Below are 18,419 nucleotides of genomic sequence, written 5' to 3'. Positions count from 1 at the left end.
TTTATCTAGAAAAACAAACGGCGGTTAAGTAAGCGGAAATGAGCAATAGTTTCGTTACATTTTGTAAAAAAAATTTGATTTTCTAGCTGATTTGTTAAGAGAAAAAGCATCAAAGTAGTTTATTATTAAACCAGGACAGCAGACGATAATTTCCCTTAAAGTAGCAGGGAAATTTAGAGGAAGATTTATTGAAATATGTACAAAAACGAAATTCTCTTGGATTTTTTTGTAAAAATAACAGCTTTAGAAGGTTCTGTATACTCTTTACTTTTTATGTTTGGTAATTCATGGATTATTTATCTTTTGAAGCATTCGGGAGACTAAAATAAAAAGGCACCAATTTCAGTGCCTATTGTGGTCCTACACAAATCATTTGAAACGATCAACAAAATCCGTTCATGTTACTTCAGATATTGCGAATTTGTACTTCATCTCGGCATAGGGATAGTGACAGTACAATCGGTAATAAATTTTATGACCCATATATAACAGCAAAATTGGTCAAGCTCCATGGAAATTTTTCAGTCTCAGCTTTCCCCGATTTTCGCCACATCGTTACTTAACTCGCTTGTTTATTAGTTGATGTTTATTAATTAATGTCTAGTTTTGTGTTGATGTTCGGTTTCGTTTCTGGCTCCCTTTTTTTTCATTTTTGTAATTAATCCAAGAGTGTTATACATTTTGTTTGATATAGGTTACAAATTATTACTTCTGTCTGAGGATAAAATTAGAAAAAAACATTTCTTTAAATTTTGTCATATAAATCTATCTCCATGCGTATTTTTCCTCCTAAGAAATTAGACATCTTGGAGCTTTGAGACAAGATTGAAGGCAGTACAAATTTAACTTCTTCGGTCTAGCCTGACAGGTCCAGTTTCATCGAGTTTTATCTGTTTTTGCATGATATGCTAATTTCCTCTAACCATTTGACTTAATTTTTATTTCAAACTTTACCAGGGAAAATGTAAAACAAGTAAGGAACTTTATAACATAGCTGGAAAATTATAGGACAGTCATATCCAGCGTGGTTCAACATAAATGGAGGGATTCAAGGACAAAAAAAATAACAACTGGCATCCAGCGTCCAAAAAAAATTCTTTTCGCCCATAATTATAAAAATTAGAATAAGCTTAATCTGAGAAATCATCAGTATCGTTCAAATATTTATATAATCTAAAATTAAAACACATAATGTCAATTTTTCATAATTTGGAGTTGGATTTACCATATATAGCTATCAATCAGTAAAAATGGGCCATGCCAGAAAAAAGTATATATCATAACTTTCTTCAGGAAGAAATTGGCACATCCATTTATATCCGGCCGGTGAGATCACACGAATCATTAGAGTGAGGTCACTCTAAATGTTAGATTAATTTAACAACAACTCACTGCAACCCCATGATGGTTGAGGACAAAACAGCTACGCATGCTCCTCCTCCATCCCAACCTATTCGGAGCTTGCCTCTTTATAACCTCTCAAGAAGTCAAAATTCCCTTTAAATTATTTCTTACGACCTTTTCCACCACAATCGGGGACAACCTGATTTTCATTTGCCCCTAGAAGGATGGTCGAAAAGGACACTCTTTGGCAAGCAGTCCTCCTTCAAAAGCAAAACATGTCCTAGCCAACTCGACCTTTCTCTCATTATAGCCCTAGAAAGCAGAATAGAGCTACATTTTTTGTACAGCTTACAGTTTGAAACATGGTTAGTCAGAAGAATGAATACTTAATTACCCAACAATCCGTAGACAATTCCTTTGGAAAACATCTATTAGAGGATTATTAGTCGACACTTCCAAAAGTTTTTCCAGCTGGAATTTCATAATCTCAAAAGCATTAAAAACCGTGTATCCAATGCAGTGTTTCCATTTTTCTTTATAAAAAGTTAGTCAAATGTCGCTAAAAATAGGTAGATTCTTCATAGACTCCCAAATTTGCAGACCTTATGAATTAAATAGATTTTACCTTTGAAGGATTTTAATATACAAGATTTTTTAGCAAAACGAAAGCTTTAGATCAGGCAGACTGGGCACTTTTCCAGAGAACAGATGGTTTGGGCCAAACCCCCCTCCGCCCAAAATCTAGATACTTTTATGAATCTTTAAAATTTCTTATTTTTTATGCACAACTAGCCTATTTTTGTTTCTTTCTCTCGAAATAATTTGGTTTTCTAAGAAATTAGTCTACTGAGCATACTTTACTATTTTGACAGTTAGTCAACGATTATCTCGATTCAGGTCTAAAGGTGGTGACAATTTTTCTGGATATTATGAAGAATTTTAATTCTCTTCACCCTGGGATTTTATTGGCTAAACTCGAGAACATGTAAATCCGTTTTACAACTCTGACTTTGTGCTTTGTGCTATCTAAGCACATTCTTGTGCTTAGATGGCTGTGCCATGCAGTGTGCCACATGGATCTGTATTGGGCCTGAAATTGCGAAAATAAAGGGTCTAAATGGATGTTTAAAACAAGTGTCGGCGATACAATGCAATGACATTTGATTGCTAACAATACATTCAGATTTTGCAGACAATATTCAGTTTTTAGTAGTCGTTAGGACACATGAATTGAAGAAAGATATAGAGCAAGGGTCCTGATTATCGAAAGGTTGATGTGGGTGAAAAAACGTACTTATAAAAAAATATGATCTATGTTTTTGGTGGAAATGCAAAATATTATTTCCAAATTAAAGATATTGAGTTACAGAGTGGACGTATAAAGCTAGTTCTACAAAAGATCTTAGCGTAATAATAGATGAATGCCTTAGTTTCAAAGATCATATTGATGTTACTAGCACTAAAATTAAAAAAATTGCAATTTTATGGAAATGGGATGCAGCTTTCACTGGCCATTTCCACCCGTTTGTACATGGCCTGTATTTTAGACCATGTTGCTCGTCTCCAGATTGTTTCTTGCCTTGCTTTGTTTAGTGTTGTTTTTTTTGTTATACTTGTCAGGTTTTTTTTTAACAAAAACAAAAATACTCGAAATAGCAATTCAATATATTTATATTGATAATTTATACTGACATAAGTTATGTTGATACATCACTTGATTTTTTTTTAGAACAAACAATAATTATGTACAATTACAATTTATTTAATCACTGCAATGTTTATTTCTCAGATTTAAATAGGCCAAGCTTTTAATCTGAATTTTTTTAAAAATTAAATTTTTTTTTTTTTAATTTTTAATTTTTTAAAAACAAACAATAATTATGTACAATTACAATTTATTTAATCACTGCAATGTTTATTTCTCAGATTTAAATAAGCCAAGCTTTTAATCTGAATTTTTTAAAAAAAATTAAAAATTTTAAATTTTTTTTTTTTAATTTTTTAATTTTTTAAAAACAAACAATAATTACGTACAATTACAATTTATTTAATCACTGCAATGTTTATTTCTCAGATTTAAATAAGCCAAGCTTTTAATCTGAATTTTTTAAAAAAATTTAAAATTTGTACAAAATTTAAAAAAAATTTTTAATTTTTTTAAAACAAACAATAATTATGTACAATTACAATTTATTTAATCACTGCAATGTTTATTTCTCAGATTTAAATAAGCCAAGCAAAACTTTTAATCTGAATGATCTAATTTAACATAAATCATTGCATATAAACCCATAGTTTTTTCCCACTCCGGTCTAGATAAGTCTCTTTTCTAGAAAACATATATTATTGCGGTCCTTCTTAAACGCTGAGTTGAACTTTTTTGGCATTAATACTTATTCAGCTTCACATGTTTGTCATTATTTTGAAAATGAAATCACTTCATCTGGGTTCGAAACTCGAAAAGATAATTTTCTCGTCCCACGTCGTAACCCTAAGGCGGTAAAAAATATGTAAAAAATACATATTTCTATTTACCTAATACTGAGTATTTTTAGAAGCATTAATAAAGGAACTCCGATAGTAAATTAAAATCATTTGGCAAAAGGAAGAAAAAACATATCATTATAAAAAGTAATATTCTTTTATACTATCTTCCCTCTTTGATCCCTTATATTTCCCATATCGAAATGATTTATGATGGCCTGCAGTAAAAATGAGAAACTCTTAGAAATGATTCGTCCACTTCCCTATACATTTCTAATCACAAATAGTTTCTTTTTATAACTTAAAACGCTGATCTTACTGATATCAAGGAATATATCTACGTAACTAAAATTAACGGCTTAAAAAAAGAAATTGAACATTCCGTTGATTTTGGAGAAGTCAGTAAAAATAGCAACAAAGGTGATTTACAAAATAGGCAATTGTAAGGAAAATAAAATGAGAAACAAATAAAAATCAATCAAACAAATAATAAACAAAAAATCAAATTGTGACACTTTTAAAACCCGAATTCATCTAAAAAATTAATTACGCAATTTATACAGCATTGCATACACCAAATATTCTTTGCAATTAATTAAAAAAAAACTTCCCGAAAAATAAATTTTTCAAAGAAAAGTAAAGGCCATTTTAAACTTAAGCTCAGAAGATACAAAATACCTTTTAAGGTTCAAACTCAAAACGACCAGAAATTACTATTAAAGAATAAATGAAACCCAAAACGAACAGAAATTAAATAAGTAATCATAGAAAAAACCATAAAAACATTAATAATTTAAATTAATAAATAAATATAAAAGCGAGTAATTATTATATTAAATATTAAAATCAAGCTTAAGACGAAAAAAAAAATATTTTCCTATTGAAGCATAAATGAAACTTAAAACGAACAGAAATTAAATAAACAATCAATGCAAACAAACATATAATAGATATTAATGTAAATTAATAAATAAATCTTAAAACGAGTGAAACTTAAATTAAGTACAGGTCACGATGTCAAAACGAACAAAAATCGACACTAAAAAGAGTTTGGGCGTCACCTTCTTCTCTTACTGTAATTTTCTAAAAGCTAATGCGTCATTGGCGCTTTACTGAAAATAGGTTACACTAAAAGAGTACCCGTCTGTACTTCCCATTGAAATAAACATTAAAATTATAGTAACATTTTGAACTGATGAGCTTTCAGCATTTAATATCATTATACATCAAATATTCAGTTTCATTTATTAGCTCTTTTTGAAGTTGTTAAAGACGAATATAGTTTCCCTACCAACAAGTGTTTGGATACTGCCTCCTTTCCTAACAGTAAATAAAAACCAAAAGCCTAAAGCGTCATTGGCGCTTAACTGAAAATGGAATATATTACAAATATTTTCTTTTCCAGTTCTTACAGTATTGAAAATAAAAATGCGATTACAGTGAAATAAATTCTTGGACTGACAATTTGATGTTGTTTATACTTTCCAAGACTGTTCAAGACGCAAATAGTTTTACTCATGACGCCTGCCTCCGGGCCCTGGCGGGTTTCGTCGACACAGAAATTTTTCTTATCTGACCTTTGAACTATTTTTAATGAAATGGCTATTATAAAAATTTTATCGGATGGGTTTCGAGAAAAAAGGACCAAAGCTGCATAACTCCATATGAAGATGTATCTCAGTAAAGTTGAATTCCAGATTTTTTTTTTTTTTTAAGGAACATATGCTTGTGTAAGTTTCCACTTAGCTGATTCAAAAAATCAGATTCAAATTTCACTGTCCTTGGTATCTTATGGAATAAGTTTTTTTTTCATTGTTTAAATATATATTATTATAGATTCAAATCTATATACAAAAAACCTCTCTTGTGAGGATATAAAAATCGCGACTGAGAGATACTAGCTTGACTTCAAGCACCCGTTGTACAATATCACACAATTGTTTTCAGAGCTGGATTAGTGATTGACTGCGAATTACCGAACTGTCAGTTAATACAAGTAGATGTCTAAAGGTGCCTTTTCCTCTTTGACTGACAGAAAGAATTTTTTATTCCAGCAATATTTTAGTATCCCCTTCAGACGCAATTAATTATTACTCATTCTTCCCCTTTTTTGAAAGTTCCTTAACAGACGAAAGGACCAGCTATTGGTCCGTTAAACCTGCTTTGTAAAATTCCAAGAAATTTCAAGAATCCCCAAACACAGATCCTCCTTCTTTGCTTAAAATATACTGCTATAAAATGCACTAGAACTCTAAACAATTGGAAAAGATTTGAAAGAGAAAGATCATAAACATGCAAATAGAGAACAATGAACTTTGGAAAAAGAATATAAGGAAAATACACCTTAAATATTGGCGAATAAAATAGTAAATTCGAAAATTTATAGTGGATAAGAAAAATGAAAGTTTAGTTTGCAAAGAAGGAAAACTTTGAAAATAACAAAGGAGATTAACTAGTTGTGAAATAAATCCGTAGCTAATCCTTTAAAAATGAGCCTTAAAAGTGAGAGTTTCGAAATAAAAAACAAATGTTCTGAAACAAACAAAACGAGGAAGATCATAAAAATACAAACAGAAAAAAAAATTGGAATACAGGATATAGGGAAAAGACACCTCCAGAGTTTATAAATACAATCCTGCACTGCAGTTAGAAAAGCCTGTTTTTTTTCCTCCCATAGAAATAGGACGTGGTTTAAGTCTTTTAGTCTTAAACGTCAAACTGCACGTACAGCATCTACCTCTTTTCAATTAACCACAAGAAATATATTTATAATTAACATCTCACACTAGCTCCCAAAGGAAAACACAAGAATTTTAGAAGTAAAGAATATAGAAAAAAATATCTAGTATGTTGATAAATGAAATCTCTGTAATTGGAAAAGCTTGTTTTTCCTTTGCGTAGAAATAGAACTTGGTCAAGTCTCATTGCTTTATCCTATATGTCAAGCTACGCGTACAACACTCATCTCTTTGCAATTAACCACGACAAGTTTCAATTTATATAATCCGTAAGTATCCGTAACACCCAGCCAAACCCTAATGGAAGCGATGACAATTCAAATATGAAGTTCTAAATTATTAAATGACGCTCTATTAAGCCCTGGTCCGCTGTATTAAAAAGTCTTGGTCCGTCTTTTGTCATAAATTTTGTCATAAATTTGTCATAAATTTTCTTTTGTCATTTTTCGTATTTTGTATCTTGAATGTTTTCCTTTTCTTTGGTTACTCTGCTCTCATGATTTTTTTAATTTTGGTGTTCTCATGTATGAAGTGAATTATATCCTTTTTTCGTCATGATCCACAATAACCTTTTCTACGTATGATGTGGGCCAATAATAAATTATTATTATTATTATGTTATTACCTGAGGTGATAATTTCATCGGGGAAATTTACAATCAGTCAGTTGGTTTCCAATAAGCAGAGGGGGTATACGTATTTTTCTTTTTTTATACCTGAAGGAAAGCATGTGTTGCATATAGTTTAAAGAGAATGAATACAGTCAGTGGCGTTTATTAAAAGGTGATGAATTTTATACACTGTTCGCCTGTTTTCACTCAAAGCTGTGGAATAGAGGAGAGTAGGCCTAAGGGACTTAAAATTATGTTTTTTTTTTGGAAGAAGGTAAAACTTTTTCCCAGTCTTCATAAATGAGCATAAGCGGGTGACACGGTTTTTCTTTAAAAAAAAAATGTTTTTTAAAAACATTTCCTTCAAATCGTGTTTTTTTATTTTTAGGCCATGGTTCACTCTTTACTAGGTTGGAGCTAGAGCTGCCACTATGATGTTTCTTCATCCGTGGATATTCAAAGGTGTTAACCATTGTTTGGGCATTTATGATCATAATCCGATGGGAGATAAGCATGCCGTCCAACAGAGCCTTTAACTAGTACATTTAAAATTAAACTTTCGCCTTATCTCCCATCTGATGTCATAGCAAAATTCTGTATTTAGCAATAAAGCGACATTAAGAGCTAGAAGTCTATTACCCTAGTCTTAGAAAAAAGAAATAGTCCTAGAGAATACTCACTAGGGGCGTCACAATCGGCGCAATTGAGATTGCCAGGTACATTTTTTATGCTCTGAATCTGAGCTGGGTCAACAATAGGGTTCACTCTGCCCTTTGCCTTGGAGCTTTCATTGCCCTGCAATTAAATCAGTAATATTTTAAATTTCATACTTTATTCTAAATTTGAAATGGCTTGTTTAAACTAAACTACTGCGATTCATCTAAAGTTACTTAAATACAGTAAAATTGCTCCCAACAACAGCGCATCTTTTTTTCTTTCGATTTGTCTTTTCAAGTACGCATATATGGCAACGCTTTCATTATTTGAGTGGTACTCTCTAAACCAGCTTACAGAACGATATTTAGAAGACGTCCGTAAAAATGGTATAGGCTAAGCTTTAATTATGGCAACAAAAATTATTCGGTACACTATTTTGCGCCAAAGTTGTATAGTTCAAAACATGCATTTCCTGGATTTTAAACAGAATTTGAGATTGAAGATGTCAAAACCGTTGGTTTAATTTAAACAAACTTGAACATTAGTTCTTAAGAAATAACACGCAATTTTAATTACCGTTTGGATGACAATTATTCTTCTAAAAACTTGGCGTTTCATGCTATTAATTAAAAAAACAAACTTTCCGTGAAAGAAGTTTTTCAAAGAAAAGTAAAGGCCATTTTAAACTTAAGTTGAGGAGATACAAATACCTGTTAAAATTCAAATCCAAAACGACCAGAAATTACCATTAAAGAATAAATGAAACCCAAAACGAACAGAAATTAAATAAACGATCATAGCAAAAAAATATACAACAAGTAATAATATGAATGAATAGATAAATCTTAAAGAGAGTGTGCTTAAATTGAATATGCAAATCAAGCTTAAGACGAATAATATTAATGAATAAACAAATCTTAAAGCGAGTACTGCTTAAACTGAATATACAAATCAAGCTTGAAACGAAAAAAAAAAAAAAAAATAATTTACAAACAAGAGTTTGGGTATCGCCTCCTTCTCTCACTGTAAAAGTTTAAAGCCTGCTGCGTCATTGGCGCTTTACTGTAAACAATATTTTTCTTGAACAGTATTGGAAAGAATGTATATTTATTTATATTTGATACATAATGATATTAATTGTTCAAAAATCCATCAGTTCAATAGTTATTTTCACTGTAATTTTTATTTTCATTTTCGATGCTGTAAGAACTGGAAAAGAAAATATTTGTAACATAATTCTTTTCAGTGAAGCGCCAATGACACAGGCTTTAGGTTTTTACGGTTAAGGAAGGGGGTAGTATCCAAACTATTGTTTGTAGTGAAACTATATTCGTCTTGAACAATCTTAGAAAGAACAAATAAATTAAACTGATAATTTGATGCATAATGATATTAATTGATGAAAGCTCAGCAGTTCAAAATTTCACTGTAATTTTAATATTTATTTTCAATATTAAGTACGAAAAAAAATAGTTGTAATATAATTCATTTTCAGTAAAGCACCAATGACGCGGTAGGTTTTAGACTTTTACATTGAGAGAAGGATAATAGGATAATAGGATTTAATAGTAATTTCTAATCGTTTTGGGTTTGAATTTCAACAGGTATTTGTATCTGCTCAACTTCAATATAAAATGGCCTTTACTTTTCTTTGGAAAACTTCTTTTTCGGAAAGTTTTTTTTTTTTACATTAATTATAGTTCGTTTTTTATTGCAAAAGTTTCAAGTTTTTAGAAATTCCTCATTTCAAAATCAAACTTTTTTTCATCATCAGATGTTCATCAAATAGTCAAAACTAGTATCAAAGTATCAATACCAAAGTAAAAAAAAATAGCAAAGTGAAGAAAGCATCAAAGTAACAATAAGCAACTCGCATAACTTACAGCCCTTGCACAGTAAATCGAAGTTGCCACGTAAATCACTAAATCCAAGTATTGAAGTAAATAAAGCGTCAAAGTAACAACAAGCAAGTTCCGTAACTCAGAGCAATTTACCAAGGGTTTAGGGCGGGAGCCTCAACCCCGGAAGCAAAGTTATTTGGTCTTTGAACTTTTTTGAACAAAATGACAATCTCAAAATTTTGACCGGATGACCTTTGAAAAAGTGGAGATTTGGCTAGTTGCCTATTGATCACTTTTGACTCTTAAGAAAGAACTAGAAATTACAATTTCTGATCAAATGAGCCCCCTCCAAAGTTAATACGACCACCCTTCCACAAAAACCTCATATTGTAATAATAGGCAACTTACATAAGTGAAAGTCCTTGCCCCAGGGGCTATGGAGGATTCCTCAACCCCTAAGTTATAGTAATTTGAATTTGTACTATTTTGAACAAAATGGCTATTTTAAAATTTTGATAAGATGCTTTTGGAGGAAGAGGCAAAAGGGGGGGAGGCTTGTTACTTTTTGATAAATTTCGATTCCGAAAAGGGGCATAATAAATTTCGATTCCCGGTTGAATGAACTTCCTCCTAAGTTTATACAACCACGCTTTCCATAGAAGCTTTATATGTTAACGATGGACTGCTCGTTTAACTTACAGCCTTTTCCCCCAGGGCTTGGAGGGATTCAAACCCGGAACCAAAGCTGTTTGACATTTGGACGATTTTGAACAAAATGGCTAACTCAAAACTTTGATCGGAAGCACTTACAAGAAAATGGCGGGGGGGGGTATTGCTTACTGTCCGATTATTCTTGACTTTTAAAAACAGAGCTAGAACGTTCGATTTAATTTGAATGAGCCTTTTCCAAAGTCTATAGGATTACCTCTTTGATAAAAACCTTATATATGAACAATGGACAGCTTGCATAAGTTACAGCCCTTGCTCTGGGGGCAGTGGGAGGTTTTGTCAACCCCCGAGGCATAATTATTTTAATTACTTCACCTTTTGTGAAGTAATTAAAGTGAAATAGAACTTTCACATTCCAATCAAATGAGCCATCTCTGAAGTTTATACGAGCATCCATTCCATATGAACCATATACAACCCCAGGGCATAAGTTACAACGCCTGTCCCTAGGCCTTGGGAGGTTGTGTCGACACAGGAAATATTGTTATATGACCCTTGAACTATTTTTAACAAAATTGTTATCTCAGATTTTTTATCTGATGCATTTGGGGGGAAAAGGACGTGGGGGGGGGGGGCTAGCTGCCCTCTGATCACTTTGGACTCTTATAAAAGTGAACAACGACTTTCTAATTTTCAATCAAATGAGCCCTATCTGAAATTTATACGAGCATCCCTTCCATAAGAACCATATACGCCCCCAGGGCATAACTTACAACGCCTGCCCCCGGGCCATGGGGGTTTCTGTCGACACCGGAGTTTTTGTTATCTGATATTTGAAATGGCTATCTCAAACTTTTATCGGATGGGTTTGGGGAAAAAGGGCATGGGAGGGGGGCGGGCTAGTTGCCCTTGGATCTCTTTAATTCTTAAAAAGTGAACTGGAACTTTCAATTTCCAATCAAGTGAGCCCTCTGCAATTTATACGAGCATCCCTTCCGTAAGAGCCATATATGCCCCCAGGGCATAACTTACAACGACTTCCCCCGGGCCCTGGGGGGTTGTGTCGACATCAGAGATTTTGTGATCTGACCTTTTAACTATTTTTTTAACAAAATAGCTATCTCAAAATTTTTACCTGATGCATTTGGGAAAAAAGGGTGTGGTGGTGGGCTAGTTGCCCTCCAATCTCTTTTGACTCTAAAAAAGTGAACAAGAACTATCACTTTAGAAACAAATTAGCCATCTCTGAAGTATATACGAGATTCCCTTCCATAAGAACCATTTATGCCCCCAGGGCATAACTTACAACGCCTGCCCCCCGGTCTCTGGGGGGCTGTGTTGACACTAGAGTTTCTGTTATCTGACCTTTTAATTATTTTTAACAAAATGGTTATCTCGAAATTTTTATTTGATACATTTAGGGAAAAAAGGGAGTGGAGGACGCCCGCCCCCGGGCCCTGGGGGAGAGGGTGTGTCAACATCGGAGTTTTGTTATCTGACCTTTGAATTATTTTTAACAAAATGGCTATCTCAAAATTTTTATCTGATGCAATTGGGGAAAAGGACGTGCGGGGGGGGGCTAATTGTCCTCCGGACTCTTTTGACTCCAAAAAACGAACTAGAACTTTTAATTTCCAATCAAATGAGCCCTCTCTGAAGTTTTTATAAGCATCCCTTCTATAAGATATAATAAGAACCATATTTACCCCCAGGGCATAACTTACAACGCCTGCCCCCGGGCCATGGGGGCTCGTGTCGACCCCGGAGTTTTTGTTATATGATCTTAGAACTATTTTTAACAAAATGGCTACCTCAAAATTTTTATCGGATGTATTTGGGGAAAAAGGGCCTGGGGGGGGTAGTTGCCCTCCGATCAATTTCGACTCTTAAAAAGGGCGCTAGAGCTCTCGATTTCCAATTGAATGAGCCCCCTTTCAAGTTTATACGACGACCCCTTCCATATGAAGTGCCTCTGAAAAAAAATATATATAATAATAAAACATTGGAGCCGTAAGGCCTTTACTATAGGCAACGCAGTAGCGTTGCCTCTGATTGTTACTTGCTATTACTCCGAAAATTCGTACACATGCCTTCGTAACCTCTCATGCTCCTTTGTCAAATAAGTTTAAAATAAAGTTCTTTAAATAATAACAAAGAGTGAGATTAAAACTTAAAGCGAGTAGAAATATAGTCGTTTAACACACTAAACTTAAAAATTAGAAATTACCACAAATTGTGCGAAGACATCCGCGTTCTTGGAATAGAACTTTAGCAACTAACCTATGGCAAACATGGAGAATATTTATACCGTCTTTTGCTAAAATCGGCCAAATCTTTTGCTGAGTTTGTTCCATGTGTAAATTTCTAACAGTTTTTTTTTTGCATTCCTCTAGATAGCCATTTATACATATGTTTATTTGGCAAGGTACTCCCCACCCAACCTCCCAAAAAACGAAACAAAAAGGCTGATGTAACTGGCGCGTGTACAAAAGGTTCATAAGGACTGACCTATGGCATATCTAGGCCCTTTATGAAGATATTTTTCAAACCTACCAGTCGATACAGGGAAAAGGCTATACAAAAATCTCGTTCAGAAAAAATATCAGAAACAGGTTTTCGATGAGTATATTCTATCTGTTTATAAAATCCAAGTTTTACATAGCTACGAAAACAATAAGAATTCCAAATAGGGATAGGTCCTTTTATTAGACAGTGAAACGAAAATATAAAACAAAGACTCTAAATATTACATAGCTACATACTACAGAGCAAATCTAGTATCCAAAACATTTTTTTTTCCTTGTCAAATTTAATACTTGACATAGGTTGACAGATTTAATACCTGTCAAGTATTAGAAATACTGAATTTTAGTGTTCAAAGAGTCGCTAGTATAAAGGCCTAAAGAGACCAAACGAACGGCCAATAACAACGGCCGATAACAATGATTTTATCGTTAGTCATTTAACTTCCTGAACTCATATTTCGACGTCCTTTTTTCTTCCTCTTTTTACATATTCTCGTGAATACTCGAAACTCTGTTTAGGTTTCAACAATTGCTCAACCTCGATAACATATAAATTAAATCATATAGATATATAAAGGTAAAAAACACAATGGATTAAAATAAATACCTCAAATACTTGTGTAAAAAAATAAAAATTCCGCGCTTAGTCCAGAGTGACGTTCAGGGTTGCCACCGTCAGTAGGATTTTACTAGATCTAGTAAAAAAAAATCTAGTAAATTTACCGAAATCTAGTAAAAACTAGTAAAAGTTATATATATATATATATATATATATAAATATATATATATAAATATATATATATATATATATATATATATATATATATATATATATATATATATATATATATATATATATATATATATATATATATATATATATATATATATATATATATATATATATATATATATATATAAAAGATTTTTGAACTTGTAGGTTTCCAAAATTTTCTATCATACTTTCAAAGCGAAAGAAAAGGGGAAAAGAGAAAAAAAGAAGAAAAAAGGAAAAAAGATTGTGAAAATCGCATAAATTAGCATTCTATAGCAAAATTTAAGTGTTAGGGATGCGCTTTGAGCGTAAGCCACAGGCTCAAAAAATTTTTTTGAATATTCATTTAAAAAAGATTCCATCGCGTGAATTTTTATCCTCTTATTTGTTAAATTATTCCAGATCAGGGTGGCAACCCTGGTGACGTTCTTTACAAAACCAGATACTTAGCGACAGTCTCTGCCCACCATTGTAGGAGTATCAATTTATTGTTTCAAATTATATTTGAAGTAGTCGATGAACACATCTGCCTTATAATCATATTTTAAAAAATTTAAAAAATACTTTTTCAGGGCAGCGAGGGAGGGGAGGGGGAAAAATATGTTTTAAAACTTTGTAAACACAGAAGAAAAAAAAGTAATCACAGAAAGGGGAAATAGGAATGTAAATTAAAGCCAGAAAGTTTCAGTTATATAGCACAAGAGCAAAAATAGAGCTTGTTTCCTTGTCCTGCAGCAACCAGAAAAGAAACCAACAAGTTACAACTGAGAAAAGTCACTTTAAAATTACCAGTGGTGAGACTGAATTTGGCTGTTTCCATGGCAATTCCATATGTTTTTATTCACAATAAATGGGTATAATATGGCGTCTGACATTTTTATTTATTGTTTGATATTGTATTTTTCCATGCAGTTTGTCGTTTAAATACAAACGGAACTGTCAATTATTTTATTATAGATAGGCCAACAACAGGGCTGTAATTTGCTATGGACCAGGCTGGACAGCTGCCCCTCCAGACCTCATTCCCCATTCCCCAGCTGAAATGTAGCATCTTAAAAAATCTTGTCAAACTAAGATAGGCCTACATAATTCAAGAATCCACAGAAACAGTCCAGTCTTCTTTAGTACGACTTTGCCTTCATGGTACTACGTGGCTCTTTTTTCATTTTTCACTTGCTCAATTTCCCTTAACTTGGGAAAATTGGCTCCAACTTTGCCCAACGATTTTGACAAAATTACGCCCCTGGTTAAAATTACGCCACATTCAGCAATTTATTTCCCTTGTCTTATATTCTTCAGTTCTTGTGTTTATGTTTGTTTTTATTTTAACTATTTAGTTACGAATATTCCACTTTAGTGGTAATAAAAATGTACAAAAAATGTCCCATGCAAGGCAATCATTCACAAAGGAGCGCTAGGTAGAAAAACTCAGAAAGACTGACTCAATCAAAGTTTTTCTTCTAAGAAAACCGAATGGATCATTAGAAAGTTAGAGAAAGCTTTTCTTCAGTAAAGCAAAGCATAAAAACCTACGATAAAAAGTAAGCATTGCACCCGAGACAGAGCAAGGGGAATTAAGTAAACTTTCACCTAAGTTGTTTAATTCATCAAAAAGGGACTAAACTGTCGGGGGATGTCGCCAAAGTTAGTAGTTTATTTCCAAATAAGCTGAAACTTTGGAATGACATCTATGGTGACAAGAAAAGAAGATTCATTCTAATAAATAGAATAGTTTGTGAATCGACTAAACTTAAAGGATTACTTAATGTAGCTTAAGGAACTAAAATAATTGTTTCCCCTAGCTATGAACCAAAGGAGACAGGGCTTACTCAGTGTAAATAAGTTCTACAGTTAGTTAATAAATACCAAATTGGTCAGAAGTAAACAAAATATGTCACAAAAAATAGGGGAGCATTTACAAGGCCGTATCAGGGGTTGGGGGGTTACCCGGTTTGAGCCGGCCTGAAAACCTCAGAAGATTTTTCGACCGAGTCGAAAATAAAGTCGAAAATTAGTCAAAACCTAGGTTAAAAATCAGTAAAATTAGTCGAAAACTGAGTCAAAAATTAGTTAACCCCCTTCCCCAGAAATTAAGTCAAAAATTAGTAACCTCCCCCCCCCCGAAAAAGAAATCCTGGATCCTGCTCATTAGCGGGTAGTCTATTTACAACCTGTAAGGGATTGGGAAATTTTCTATTTAGCGGGGGTGAAAAAACTCAGGAAGTACTTTTTTCAAAAGCCTATTAAAAAAAAATTCCGTAAGAGGGGTTCTCCAAACCAGTCTTCGAAAATCTTCCCCTATCGAAAGGAAGACCGTATAGACAGAACAAACTTTTATACCATAAGAAAACAAACAAAAAAACAGGCATTTTCAGAACCAAACAGGCATTTTCACTAAAACGATATAACCAAAAACGAAGAAACAGGTCAACTTTTCTTTGTTTCGGAAATAAACAGAAGTAAATAGGCATTTTCAACTTCCAACGATCCCTTTCTAAAACCATATCCGCAATATTTTGCGACTTATATACGACATAATTTAGTGAGTTATCTGTATAAAATATCACACTACTTTCTAATAATTTAAAAGGCTAATTACCATTCATTCCAAACCTCTTACAAAAAAAGAGGCAAGGGAAGAATCAAGAAGAAAAAACATGCGTGTCTGTCTTTCTTAGACATACTAGCCCCAAGAATAAGTAAATCATCATAAATGAAAGAGTTGCCTATAAGTAACGGTATTCATGGCATTTTAAAGGCATTTTAAGATGCGTTTTCAATTCACTAACAGCCTGAATTACTATACATACTTTCTTTTAATCTACTAGACCAGGGTGTCAAGAGCGTCCAGAATGAAATAAGAATTGGCCCATCGATTGGCCAGGAATAAGATCCTGGCCCATCGATTGGCCAGGTTTTCAAAATGAAACTTTGTTTATTTTGAAGTCAAGATTACATTTATAGACTAAATCAAAGGAAAACTTAACGCGTAATCTAACAAAACACCTATGAAGGGTGAAAAAATTATTTTGAAACTGCACATATCTAAAAACTCAAGTGACGGATTCTATTTTTTTTTTTAGTTTTTTTTATGGATGTTCATTTGCCCAGAATAAACTTTACGAACATCAGAGGACGTTGTTCAAGGGCAACTTCGAAATGACAACCAATAAAGGCTACTTCATATTTGAATTCTACACGAAAAATACAACCTTTTCTTATTTTGGAGGTTTTTATTAATGTTCCTATCAAACTTACAGGTTTCTCGGCATTAATAAGCTTAGTTCTAATGTGAGCTTTAGATGCTTATAATTTATATTCAGGCAGTAATGAAAAAAAGTAGTAATATATATATATATATATATATATATATATATATATATATATATATATATATATATATATGTATGTATGTATCTATATGTATATATATACATATAGTACCGGAAGCGCGGCGGCTTCGCCGCCGGGTGGTGCCTTTGCAAAAGTATAAATTTTTTTTTGTTGGATCTTTAATTCCTGTCTTTGCTTGTATTTTCGTCACTGTGAAAGACATATCGCCAAAACCTCGTTTCTTCTAATTTTCAAGGTTGTGGGACAAAAACTTTTTTTTATTCGAACGATTTATCTAGTCCATGTTATTTTATTTCCAAAGGTATGGAAGGCATTGACGACCACCTTTGTTTCTTTTGATTGTTCAGGTGGTGAGACAAAAACTTCTTCTTTTGCCTTGGCTTGCCTTTTGTCATTATGAAAGACGTATCGCCGAACCTTTATTTCTTTTAATTGTTCAGGTGGTGGGACAAAAACTTCTTTTTCTTTCAACGGTTTATCCAGTATATATTTTTGATTTTCTAAAGTACGGTAGGTATTAATGACCTTATCCATGCCAAAATCCAAAACCCGATCATCATCGCTATCATTTTCAATTTGGTTAGTTCGTTACACCTCGGCTTACCTTTCGTCATTATGAAATACGCATCGCCGAACCTTTGTTTTTTTAACAAAGGTATGGGGCACGCGGCAGGCTTCTATATCCAGATTCTCGCTGTCGCTTGTCTTCTAAACGCTGACAATTTGAGCCTTTTGTTGATGTCATGACATCCAAATGGACCTTACATTAGAAATGGTGCCTTTGTAAAATTACTCTTTTTTATTGGACCTGTAACTTTTGCCTCGGCTTGTCTTTTGTCATTATGAAAGACATATCGCCGAACCTTTGTTTCTTTTAATTGTTCAGGTGGTGGGACAAAAACTTCTGTTTTTTCCAACGATTTATCTAGTCCATGTTTTTGATTTTACAAGGTATGGAAGGCATTGACGACCCCCTTTGTTTCTTTTAATTGTTCAGGGGGTGGGACAAAAGCTTCTTCTTTTGCCTTGGCTTGTCTTTTGTCATTATGAAAGACATAACGCCGAAGCTTTGTTTTTTTTTTAATTGTTAGAACAAAAACTTCTTTTTCTTCCAACGATTTATCCAGTCCATATTTCTGATTTTCAAAATTGTGGTAGGTATTGATGACCTTATCCATGTCAAAATCCAAAACCCAATCATCATCTCTATCATTTTCAATTTTTTTGCTTCGTTACTCCTCGGCTTACCTTTCTTCATTATGAAATACATATCGCCGAACCTTTGTTTTTTCAACAAAGGTATGGTAGACATTGATGACCTTATCCATGTCAAAATAACAAACCAAATCATCATCGCAATCATTTTCGATTTTGACAAGTTTTGATTCTTGCTGTCCAGGTTGATTTTCATTGACTCGCTGC

At 33.0% G+C, this 18,419-nt stretch overlaps 1 protein-coding gene across 3 annotated transcripts in view; it reads right to left on the bottom strand.

Moving 5' to 3' along the window:
* The window catches only part of CenG1A (Centaurin gamma 1A), a 273,686-nt gene that overhangs the window by 61,343 nt on the left and 193,924 nt on the right, over nt 1-18,419 (bottom strand). For all 3 annotated transcript variants that reach the window (XM_089107130.1, XM_089107128.1, XM_089107129.1), the window contains exon 14: nt 7,857-7,971. In XM_089107130.1, coding sequence (XP_088963256.1) covers nt 7,857-7,971 — 115 coding nt within the window. The remainder of the gene's footprint in view (nt 1-7,856; nt 7,972-18,419) is intronic.

The sequence above is a fragment of the Artemia sp. Qi Xiang Cuo genome, chromosome 21, assembly GCF_049724085.1.
Source record: "Artemia sp. Qi Xiang Cuo chromosome 21, ASM4972408v1, whole genome shotgun sequence".
Lineage (NCBI taxonomy): Eukaryota > Metazoa > Arthropoda > Branchiopoda > Anostraca > Artemiidae > Artemia > Artemia sp. Qi Xiang Cuo.
Note: the sequence above shows the minus strand (reverse complement) of the source record. Positions and strands in the feature narration are given on the sequence as shown.